Source organism: Pseudophryne corroboree, chromosome 2, assembly GCF_028390025.1.
Source record: "Pseudophryne corroboree isolate aPseCor3 chromosome 2, aPseCor3.hap2, whole genome shotgun sequence".
Lineage (NCBI taxonomy): Eukaryota > Metazoa > Chordata > Amphibia > Anura > Myobatrachidae > Pseudophryne > Pseudophryne corroboree.
The window spans coordinates 871,846,782-871,859,439 of NC_086445.1; the positions used below are offsets into that span (position 1 = coordinate 871,846,782).

General features: G+C 45.8%; 1 protein-coding gene across 20 annotated transcripts in view; it reads right to left on the reverse strand.

Moving 5' to 3' along the window:
* MYO18A (myosin XVIIIA) overlaps positions 1-12,658 on the reverse strand; it is a 597,092-nt gene that overhangs the window by 361,583 nt on the left and 222,851 nt on the right. For 15 of the 20 annotated variants that reach the window (XM_063955931.1, XM_063955928.1, XM_063955927.1 and 12 more), the window contains 2 exons: positions 5,540-5,614; positions 398-436 (listed from right to left, as the gene is read on the reverse strand). The exons of 3 other annotated variants lie outside the window; for them this stretch is intronic. In XM_063955931.1, coding sequence (XP_063812001.1) covers positions 398-436; positions 5,540-5,614 — 114 coding nt within the window. The remainder of the gene's footprint in view (positions 1-397; positions 437-5,539; positions 5,615-12,658) is intronic. 2 more of the 20 variants (XM_063955917.1, XM_063955916.1) reach the window with 1 other exon arrangement.

Below are 12,658 nucleotides of genomic sequence, written 5' to 3' on the forward strand. Positions count from 1 at the left end.
ATTGTACATCGTTAACGACCTGCGGGAGCGCGCATCGTTAATGATATAGTTAATACACACTGAACGATGTGAACGATATATCATCTGATCCACCAGATCGGACAATATATCGGGTGCATATCGCCAAGTGTGCACCCAGCCTAACTGTTGCTGTAATCCATGCTAGTCACTCCGCATGCAGAACACACATATGGTCATCAAGTCACTGTTACACGTACATGCACAGAACATTCATGCAGAGAGGTGTGGAGATGTACATGTAAGACATTAATGCAGGAAGGAGATGTGAATAGAGCCTTACACTCCAGCATGACACACGCGCACAGACACCAGCCCAGATGTGGATAGAAGACGGGGCTGGGTTGGCAGAGAGATCCTGTATGCAGGGGTACAGTACCTGGCTCACTGGAGAAAGGGTAGAGGCTGCTGGATCCAGCTATGGCAGCAAGAAGATGAAAGAGAGAAAAGAGATGAGTAACACATGTCAGATATGAAAGGAGCAGATGGAACGCTGTAGAAAATTATTTGAGTTGCCAACAGGTAGAGAGCTATAACATTTATCTGTTCGGGAGTGTCTATTACTGTATCTGCAGGGGTCCACAGACAAAGCACATTAAGACATGTCACACTAGTCTCTTCTCCTGTCTTAATGTAGCATTACTCAGAGGCGATGACAGCAGAGGAAAATCCAGCCAAGATCTAAAAAGAAACAGCATTCCCAACCTTATTTGCAGCCAAGCAATTCAGTCGTCGTTTTGTCTTGGAGATGAACAATTATCTGTCTTTGTATCTAATTGTAATGACAAATACACAGAGGAAGTGTGCATCTCGTCTGCTTTGCAGATGCGTCTGTACGTGGTAGTAGATAAATGCAAGCGCTTCGAAAGACACCTGTGATAGACAGGACTTTCCATACTTCTACAGCTTAATAAGCTCTCCCACATAACAGGCCTGGCCAACACAATTTTATTAATTCACATTGGAATATAAGCTCATTATTTTCAGTACATGCAGTTGGTCAATGTTATAACACACTGGAACTGTCCAACACATATATAGAAGTAAATATCTTAATGCTTTATTTTTAGAATTTTTCTATTTAGACGCCAGTGGCTTTTCTATTACTCTCATTTGCTGACGACTAATAGAAGTGATGCCATGAGCTGCCACCAGCTGTCCCCACACCTAGGTGTTTTATGTGCAATTTTTTTACATTCCTATTGATAACATTTTGAAGCAATCATATTGATGGATACAGTGCAGATTTACTCTTCAAAAATGTTTTTGTGATCTAAGTGAAAAATCAGTTCAGAGTAAGAACCAATGTTAGGGTTAAAAGTATATTAGAACTGGCATGTTGCAGGAATTTTTCCTTTAGTTTTAAAACCTTCCTATCTTATTCTTGTGTGCAAATGTAACGTTCAGCGCACAAATGGGAAAGCTGTATTCTAATCTGGGAATAAAGTAAGAAAGAGGAGAACGGGCATAGTCGCTTGTGACTAATTTTTATAGTAAATCCTGTAAAATACTTTGTTTTCCATTTGTGTACCTGGACAAATCATGTTGCAATGCAAAGGGTGCAAATACATACATTCTATTTTGCATGTAGGGTAAATATTGGCTACTTTTGCATGTAGCCCACAAATGCTGGACAGCTTTATGTTTACACTGCAATTTAGATAACAGTTTGGACACTCCCTTCTTAAAGCTAAATCTTTCTGCACTTTTTAAATCTGCCCCACCTGCTACGTAAAATGGTTTTACCAAGGTGCACAGTTATACCTATTTTATACCTAAAAGCTGTGTCAGACCAAGGTAACTGAACACAAGATTCAAGCTGTGTCACAGCGGCTTGAAACCACATTCCTAACGCAGGCTGGACGTGGGTTAGTGGCGGGTCTTCCCTCTACCAGGCGCTTTGAGATGATGTCATCTCCAAGAGCCGGTGAGCATGCTCTCCATCGGGTTTTAACCGGACACAGGTTTGGATGACTCGGGTCACCCGTTTACAATGTACCCTTACCCGGATCAGTCCAATTCCCTTGTAACTGGACCTGGGTTATTTTTCAGGTACCCTTTTCTACTGAGCCGCGCCCCATGCAGATCCAGCAACAACCCTGGTTATTGCGGCAGTGGAAAAGGGGTATTACTTGGTCTTTCTTATGGTCCCTACACATTACCCGACTGGCCACCAGGCTGCCCAACAGCCGATATGGCCGACTCGGCAGCGCGTGCGCGGGGGGAGTGAAGTTTCTTCACTCCCCCTGTCACCCTGCCCCATAGCCCTGCATGCTAATATGGACGATGTCGTCCATATTGGCTTGCATGTATGAACAAGCCAGCACAAACGATGAACGAGCGCGGGGGCCGCGCATCGTTCATCGTTGGTGCCTACACACTGAACGATATAAATGATATATCGTTCATTAATGAACAAGATCATTCATATCTTTCAGTGGTATCGGTAAATGTGCAGGACCTATTACTTTTGTCAAAAATCAGAATTAGGCCCCGAGTCTGCTCACATCTTGTAAAGTAGAATACTAGAAAAATATAACTAACACATAAGTTACTTGTTCTAAGCAGGATTAAATCAATATTTTGAGGTGGTGTCTGGCACCCTGTAGCCTTGCTCTCTAACTAATGCAATTATGTAATATCAAATACATTAATTCATCATTTTTACAAAGACAAAATGAATGAGTACTTATTTAAAAGTCATATATTAGTTCACAGAAACGTGCTACTTTATTAATATTGTAATTATGTCACAAACACAAAACAGATGGGAAAAGTTAGCATGGGTGACTGCATTAATGGCTTTGTGACTGATGTAAATTAATTTGTCTGTGCTAAAACAGGAAACATATGTGCTCATTATGCGATTCAGAATGGGTGCCAATTAGCATGTTCAGTTCTAAATCTGCTTACATATGTGGATGTCCAAAATGGAATAAAGAGGCTGTCATGCTTATGTCACGGCGATGGAAAGTCAGATGTAGGTCCTGTTCATTGTCGCACTGTACAGCAGTGAATGGGTATGAATAAATGCAAGGGTGTATTTTTATGGGAAGCGGTTAGGGGCAACCTAACTCTGCAGAACTGCAAGACACACCCTGGAGAACGCTGCACACTGCGCTTTATTTGGAGGGATGTTTTCAGAATATTGAAACTCGAATGTTTAGGGGTGTTGGGGCTGGACAATCCCAGAAGCCAGGCTGCATACAAAACAACTACTTGAGATTCATATTTACAATGTTACTGGGGGTGTATCTTTCCTAGCTTCTTAAAACATCCTGTTGGCTACTAGATTTGACCCCAAGGGGGCCGATTCAATTGTTTCTTTCAAGGCCGCCACTAGATGACGCCCAACGGCAGCAATTCAATTGTTCTGCCATATGGGTGCCCAGCAGCCGTGGAGGACACATTTTTTCTTGCAGCCTTCTGAGGTACGAAAAAAATGAGTGCATACTCTGTATTTTAGGAATCCAAACGGGAGTTTAGACGGACCAAGCAGGAGTATAGACGGGTTTAGCCATTTTAGGCAGCTAAACTTAGTCTGTTTGGGTGAGACTTGCGCAATGTAAATGTGCGCCTAAACAACAACTGAATAGTGACAATTGTTTTGCGTGTCTAAACAGTCCCATTTAGACAGGATTCTTAGATGCCCAAAACAACTGAATTGGCCCCATACTGTCCACTTCACATTTTTTCAGTCAGATTCAAAATCATTGCATTCAGTTATCTATAGCCGCAAAATAAAGGAGACACTAATTAAAGGGTATAAAGCACAAACATGACTGAACATAAAAAGTAATTTATATCAAAGCCTGTTTATTACTATACTGAAAGTGTGAAAAAAATAATCTTACATGATCAAAGTTTTATACTTAACTGATTTTGCACACCTCTAACCGAAGGCAGACATTAGATCTCTGTTTAGGAGGGTAGAGCTTCTATAACTTAAATCTACTGTACATAGCGCCTAATTCAGACCTGATCGCTAGGGTGCGTTATTTGCATCCCTGCGATCAGGTTGTCGCCGCCTACAGGGGGAAATCGCTGTGCAGGGGTGCGATCGCATGTGCAGGAGAGCTGCACATACAGAAGCTTGTGCAGTGTCTGCACAGCCCAGGACTTACTCTTCCAGTGCGATGATCGGGGCCGGAGCTGACGTCAGAAACCCTCCCTCCAAACGCCTGGGCACTGCTGCGTTTCTCCGGACCCTCCTTAAAAATGGTCAGTTGCCACCCACAAACGGCCTCTTCCTGTCAGTCACCTTGCGATCGCCCGTACGATCGCTTTTCTCGCACCATCCCGTTGCTGTGGACCAATGCGTCTGTGCACTGCGGTGCATACGCATGCGCAGTTCAGACCTGATCGCAGGCTGTACGAAATAGGTCTGAATTAGTCCCATAGGCCGATGAGGAAGCAGTTACAGTTATAGGTTTGCTACTGGTATATGCAGTGATTTACTTGTAAGCAGAACTGAACAACTAAGCTCTGCAATCCGACCTTTCTGTCCAATATTGGCAAAACAAAGTAACAAAAAAAAACACCTTGTGGAGTTTGCAAGTATGATGTAGTGGTTTATTCAACCATCACACAAAATGCTTTGGATAGGCAATAACCTTCACATTTCTTCTATTTAAAATTTCTCAGTGGTACTCCTTTATGGCTGATGTAATAGTGTCCGAGTTTGCCAGATGTGTGAGATGCCAGCTGAACTGGAACATTTTTTTTAAAGTACCAACCATTTACAAAGCATGGTACACGCCAATACACCACACCAACAGACTGCATGTTAGCTTCCTATTGTAAATGGTGAGAATGCCCTCAGAACTTGGAGTATACCAGCACTCTGTTTACAACATGCCCAAGTGCTGCAGGATGTAGCTTTTACATGATGGCAACAGGGAAGTTGGGGGAAAATGTGAAGAAAAAAAGCACACTTTACGCTTAAAGCACAGCTCAAATGAAAGGCCAGAGCAGGGGGATATAAAGTCATCTGAGAATTCCTTTTCAAAAGTGTAGGGGTCCATATACAGTATACTAGGTAATAGGGAGACTTATCACACCTTCTAAAGAGGACCAGTGAAGATGTTACCCATAGCAACCTACCAGTTTATAGCTATCATTTTATATACTTTACCAAATAGAGGATATCTAGAATCAGATTGGTTCCTATAGGCAACAGCTCCATTTGTTCTATTTAGAAGGTTTGCTAAATCTCCCCCATGAAGTGAAGACGAAAAAAACAATCAATATAATCAAAAGTAGTTGCTACAGCAGCTGCATCCTCTGCTGCTGTAATAGTTATGGTTTGAGCCAGGATACTTTCCTGCTACTGACCATTGTCCAAACATTCTAATGAGAGGTATGCTCAGACAAAGGTTATAAGCACTCAATAACGCAAACGGATTATTCCAAAGCCACAGCACTGATGGGCAGAAGCTGGTACACAAGGTTAGCTAAGCAGGATGAAAAAAAAAAAAAGATAAACCTAACAAGAAAAAAACAAACACAAAACTTTATTTACAGGTGCCATGAAGATCCTCTCCAGACGTTTCTGAGCTTCGTCTGATGTTGTCCGCTGGGAATCTGTACTTTCAGCCTAAAGGTCAAATTTGCATTAGTTTTTAATTAATATTTAACAATACTGCTCCTAATGCATGAATATTGAATATCATCAATGTAGAAGTAATCCAGTGTCCTTGGTTTATGATCTCACATACCCAAGACAAGGGCAAAAATAATACACATAACATAAAGGCACACAGCACGTGTGTTTTATAATTATATTCAGGATTTATTCAATTAGATAGTTTTTTTCTTTAGTGACAAATACGCCTGTAGTATGTCTGATTTATATATAGATTTGGATAGGTTTTACAATGACATCAAAGAAAAACTTTAAAAATACTGTGCCACCTTTTACCAGAAACTTTACATTTGGAGCAGTTAAAATAAATCTCCTGGGCTACAGTAAATAACAGCTATGATTATAGTGCATCGGCACAAAAGCATTCATTTCTGCAGAATACATTATAATTGGTTTCTTGAGCCTGACATCTGTAGAGTATGAGCGCTGGGCATTGAAGTGCCAAGAGTGCATGAGCGCTGGGCAACAATGTGCGTTGAGAGTACAGTTGTATTGGCAGTAACAACTAGAGAGTACAGTCCTATGGTGCATTACTTAGTGGAGAGTGCAGGGTCATGGGTCATGGACCTGTGGAGAGTACAAGGGATAATGACATCTGAAGAGTGCAGCTCAACAGGGCATTAAAATCTGGATAATGCAGCACAACAGGGCACTGACATCTGAATTCCATGAGAGTGCCGTAGTATGGGGCACGGATGCCTGGAGAGTGTAGTAGGTATGGCATTGACATCCGGGAAATCAGTATAATGGGTCATTTAGGAGTATAGTAGCATGAGGAGTATTATGAGACATAGATGTCTGATGCCGTCTGGGGTGTACAGATGGTTGGCTAGGAGTGCAGTAGCATGAGTGCAGTAGTAAGGGACATAGACGTATGAAAAGTGCAGTAGGCTGGCTTATCACACTCGGGTGGTTAAAGCTGTACACAATTTTGAATGTGGAGTTCAGGCAACATATTATATATGGAAAACACTGCATCACAAGTACACAACTGACCACACATCAGATGTCAATGCCACTTAGCCAGGAGTGGCGAGAGGAATGGGGAGGGCGGGGTCAATGACTACTCGGGCATCTTGGAGGGTCCCGCGCCAACTGCTGAGGGTCCCCCTCTGCAGCGCGCGATGCTGCATAGTATATTCCAGCCTTTTTTTAATTATTATTTTTATTTTTTTATTATTTTGGGGGGGGGGGGGTTGTGTACATGCCTCCCATATTTAGCCACAAACCCCCAGTATCTCTCAGTGGCCTTGCTTAGAGCAGGCTATAAACTACCCAATCCATGAAAGAAGAGTTTTATATAGGAATGCAAATAGGCAATAGGTAACTCCCTGAACAGCAGTCTACAGAAATGACCATGAATATATTTAGCCATCACATGAGTATCATGTAACATCTTGTATGGTCACATGATGAAAAGTCAAATATGAGCTACTTATAACAGCGTTAAATATGTTTGTATGACAATGTACTCTGTGTATTCCTAAACAGCTCTAACATTATCTTGCATTACAACACCGAGAAACCAAGGGCCTAATTCAGATCTGATCGCAGCAGCAAATTTGTTAGCAGTTGGGCAAAACCATGGTGGTCATTCCGAGTTGATCGCTAGCTGCATTTGTTCGCTGTGCAGGAATGAGGCAAAAAACCGGCACTTCTGCGCATCCGTATGCGGCGCAATGCGCACGCGCGACGTACTATTACAACGATGTAGTTTCACACAAGGTCTAGCGAAGCTTTTCAGTCGCACTGCTGGCCGCAGAGTGATTGACATGAAGTGGGCGTTTCTGGGTGTCAACTGACCGTTTTCAGGGAGTGTTCGAAAAAACGCAGGCGTGCCAGGAAAAATGCAGGCGTGGCTGGGCGAACGCAGGGTGTGTTTGTGACGTCAAAACAAGAACTGAACAGTCTGAAGTCACCGCAAGCGCCGAGTAGGTTTTGAGCTTCTCTAAAACTGCACTTCTGCTAAGTTAAAATACACTCCCAGTGGGAGGCGGCATAGCGTTTGCACGGCTGCTAAAAACTGCTAGCGAGCGATCAACTCAGAATGACCACACATGTGCACTGCAGGGTGGGCAGATATAACATGTGCAGAGAGAGTTAGATTTGGGTGGGGTGTGTTCAAACTGAAATCTAAACTGCAGTGTAAAAATAAAGTAGCCAGTATTTACCCTGCACAGAAACAATATAACCCACCCATAGGTGTGCGCAGGGGGGGTGCCTGGTGCGCACAGGCACCCCCTACTGTCTGGCACCCCGATCTCACATGCCTGATGCAGCGATCGCCGAGCAAGCTGATTACTGTCCCCTCTGCGCTGCACCCTGTCAGGACTGTATTACTGACCAGACGCCTGGGTTAATCAAGGGTGCCACTGCCACCAGCTTTCAAACTCCCGGCTCCACCTCCATGTACAAAAACAGCGTGATGTGATGTGATTACGTCATGCTGCTCGTACGCCCACCCGCCACATGCCCACCTCTCTCCTTTTATGCTATGCCAACGCCTGCCACTGATGAGGATCAGCATGCAGCCAGCATTCCTCTTAGGAAGACAAATTCAATACTGGCAGGCGGTCGGCAGCAGCATTGACACGTCACTTGTTTTTCCAGCAGCAGCAGTACTAGTCTGCGACTGTCAGTGTCAGTGAGTGACTGACTTGTAAGTAAGCTACTGCAGCTTGCAGGGGAAAGAGAGGGGGAGCCAGACCAGGCTGAGGAGGAGCAGTGTAATTGCAGTGAGTGCCATCAGGGGTGTTTGTTTGGAGCACACCACAACATCTGACAATGTATCTGCTTTATTAGGATTGGTACAAGGGTGGATATTTTATGTTGCATTGACCGTCAATAGATGGTGCTAGACATGCCCAAAAGGCGGTGCTAGACACACCCCTCCGCCGGTGCACCCCCTAATAAAATGGTCTGCGCACGCCTATGAACCCACCCAAATCTAACTCTCTCTGCACGTTATATCTGCCCCACCTGCAGTGCACATGGTTTTGCCCATTAGCTAACAAATTTGCTGCTGCGATCAGATCTGAATTAGTCTCATGGACAACCCTACGTACACAGCAGCTATAACATATGCACAGGAGAGTGAGAGCACCGGTGACAAAGATCTACTTATGAATATACAAGTATGACACACACACACTTCTTTACTGATGATCTTATTCATAGTAGATTGCTATAGTAACTATTTACTAAAGTATGTGCATTGTAACAGCATCCATCAAATAAACAAATTATATTTTTACTAAGAGAAAAGAACCAGTCTTGTATATAACAGAAATAGTAATTGCTCACAGGTTATTAAGCTGCATGCCATGGCCTTATAGCTGCAGTCACGAGTAAAAAAATTATTAAGGAAGCCATCTGTTCCTCCCCTAACATAAGCAACAGAGGACCGCTACCTGCATCCATTTTCCCTAGGACATAGTTGTCCATCTCACAGCCCCATATGAAAGCATAACATGGATTCTATAATTTTATAGGTCCTCCCACCAGTAGCGCCGAGAAGGGGGAGCGGTTACTAATTACCTGGACCCAAGCTGCTGGAGGGGCCCTAGTCCGCTGCCTCTCCTCTCGCGAGTATACCTATACTTAAGGCCAGCGCAATCTTCTCAGTGATATCTTCGGGAAAATGGCGTCCACACAGTGACACTGATATGAAAGACACTGGCACTTTGCCAGACTCTTTGCTCTCTAGTGCACATGTGCCATCTTCCCAAATATCACTGGAAAGATGTCACCAGCTGAGGAGGAGGGACCCGCTTCCCACAAGCAAAATAGGAATCATTTGTCCTCCCCCGCGCCTCCCCTGGATTAGACTGGCGCCCTCTGTGCAGAATGCAAGCAGCCCCGCAATTATTAATTTTGTACATAGCAATATTTTAAGGTGATGTGGAAATGCCCTTCTTTTTTAGGCCACGCCTCCATATTACGGTTCCCCCCACCCCCGTGGCTATACACACCTGCCTCCAACTCACACTTATAATCTCAGCAGCCATTTTGTATTGGTAAATGGTTAGTGGATATTTAACAAATAATTGGGAATGCTTTTTTAATTAGGTTAATACAGCCCTCCATAAATAGCTCATATGGGGACACTAGAGATCCACACAAACATAAGGAAAAACTGCAAAACAGATAACTCACAGTAAGTGGAACTGCTATGAAGGTTACATTTACACAAGGTAGCCAGACCTATAGACACAGCTGCTGACAGCACTTGGCAAAATATGCCTGTGAGATACAGCCCAAAAACAGATAAGTACTGTGCTTAGTGTCACAATCCTGACTGTAGGTTTTATATTTGGTGACTTACCCCTGCCATCTGTCCTGGATCCTGTGTCTTTTCACTCACGGAGTTAAACAGCTTGTCAGTTTTCCTGAGTTCTCTGCCTGAGAGGTAATCAGCTCCACCTGTGGTGATCTCCTGTGTGAGGCTGAATTCAGTAATCTAAAAGCAAGCATCCTGTGTTTTGCAGAAGTCCAGGCTTCAGTGTTCTCTTGGCCTGCTAGGCCTCATTCTACATCACAGCCTTGGCTAGAGTAGTCACATGACAGTGACATCACCTAATCCTGCCCACCAATCATCAAGGACCAGGAAGTATAAATCAGGAGGCTGAGTTGTAATCTGGGCCAGTTCCTCATGTCACATACAGCCTTGTGTGAGTCTAAAGCTGAGCTCCATTAAGGTAACCTTTGTACCTAAGTTCCTGTGGAAACTCTGTTCCCTTGTTACCGTTTGGTTTACTTTTGTGTTGCCATTGATTTCACCATTTCCCTGAGTCTCAATGTAAGGCACAGCTGCAGTGTTTCGTCTTAAAGGCACAGTACTGAATTCCGTGCCTCAGTACCTCCGTGCTTCCAGCACCTCCGTGACTCAGTACCTCCGTGCCTCAGCATCTCCGTGCTTCCAGCACCTCCGTGACTCAGTACCTCGTGCCTCAGCATCTCCGTGCTTCCAGCACCTCCGTGCCTCAGTACCTCCGTGCCTCAGTACCTCCGTGCTTCCAGCACCTCCGTGCCTCAGCACCTCCGTGCTTCCAGCACCTCCGTGCCTCAGTACCTCCGTGACTCAGTACCTCCGTGCCTCAGCATCTCCGTGCTTCCAGCACCTCCGTGCCACAGCACCTCCGTGCCACAGCACCTCCGTGCCTCAGCACCTCAGTGCCTCAGTACCTCCGTGCCTCAGTACCTCCGTGCCTCAGTACCTCCGTGCCTCAGTACCTCCGTGCTCCCAGCACCTCCGTGCTCCCAGCATCTCCGTGCCTCGGCATCTCCGTGCCTCAGCACCTCAGTACCTCCGTGCCTCAGTACCTCCGTGTCTCAGTACCTCCGTGCTCCCAGCACCTCCGTGCTCCCAGCACCTCCGTGCTCCCAGCACCTCCGTGCTCCCAGCACCTCCGTGCCTCAGCATCTCCGTGCCTCAGCATCTCCGTGCCTCAGCATCTCCGTGCCTCAGCACCTCCGTGCTTCCAGCATCTCTGTGCCTCAGTACCTCCGTGCCTCAGTACCTCCGTGCTTCCAGCACCTCAGCATCTCCGTGACTCAGCACCTCAGTGCCTCAGTACCTCCGTGCCTCAGTACCTCCGTGCCACAGCACCTCCGTGCCTCAGTACCTCCGTGCCACAGCATCTCCGTGCTTCCAGCACCTCCGTGCCTCAGCACCCCTACGCACCCCAGTGTCTCTACGCACCCCAGTGCCTCCACGCACCTCAGTGTCCGCAAGCACCTCAGTGTCCGCAAGCACCTCAGTGTCCGCAAGCACCTCAGTGTCCGCAAGCACCTCAGTGTCCGCAAGCACCTCAGTGTCCGCAAGCACCTCAGTGTCCGCAAGCACCTCAGTGTCTCCAAGCACCCCGTGCCCTTTAGCACAATTATACCTGGTATTCTTCACTGATTCATCAGTGCCTTTCCAGTTCTGTCTTTCAGGAGACCTTCAGCATGCCTCCTGTCTGCCGACCTAATCCTGCATGAGGAGAACCTAGATTCGGCCATCTCTGCTGCGGTTCCTCTTCCCAGTCACCGGAAGAAACCCAGAGTCCACAACAGTCCCAAACCAGGTCAGTGGTAGTATTCACATAATCCTCCAGTCGCCCGCACAGACTTCACTACACCGGGTTCACAAAAACCTCAGTCATGACAGTAGGAACTGGCCACATGGACCCGGCCGAAAGTGTTAGTCTGACGCATGACCTCCTAAGCAATATTGCAGGACGCTTGGAAGGTCTGGAGTCGACTCAGCATCGCTTGGCACAGTGTCTGCAGCGGAATTCGTCCTCCAGAGATTCTATGACCTTCTGCTCTAAGACTCCTGACCAACTGCAGATTTTCTACCAGATGTTACTACAGTTACAAGAACTTTTGTCTAGTATTCTCTCTGTGATGCCTGATCTCCTCAGGAATACTACCAACGTTGTTGATCCTGTTTTGTCCCATCCAGTTAATAGAGTCTCTTCCTCTGCGCAAGGGAAAGTTTTTCATCAGAGCTATCCACGGCCCAAGCTCTCTGAAGCTGAACGTCAGCGGCGTAAGGAGCTACATCTCTGTCTTTACTGTGGAAATTCTGGTCATTTTGTTAAAGACTGCATTCTTCGCAAGCCAGGTAATAGTGACAAATCTCAGTATCATAGTGCTCATGTCTACAAGTCATCCACAGTATCCGATTCTTCTGCTGCTGACGGGGGTATCAAGAAGGCTACTCTTCTGAGAGAGACTCAAATTTATGACTGGGGTCCGGTGGTTAAAAGACCTTATCCCAAGTTGGGTGTCCAGAGAAGAATGTTCAAGCCATTTACAGTCACAGAGGAGTCCGTGTCCACAGACCCAGGAGGGGCGTTTTCAGAGCGTCCAGCCCCAGGAGGGGCGTCTTCAGAGCGTCCAGCCCCAGGAGGGGCGTCTTCAGAGCGTCCAGCCCCAGGAGGGGCGTCTTCAGAGCGTCCAGCCCCAGAGAGTCTACAGAGTGCTGCCCAGCCAGAGATTCTACAAAGT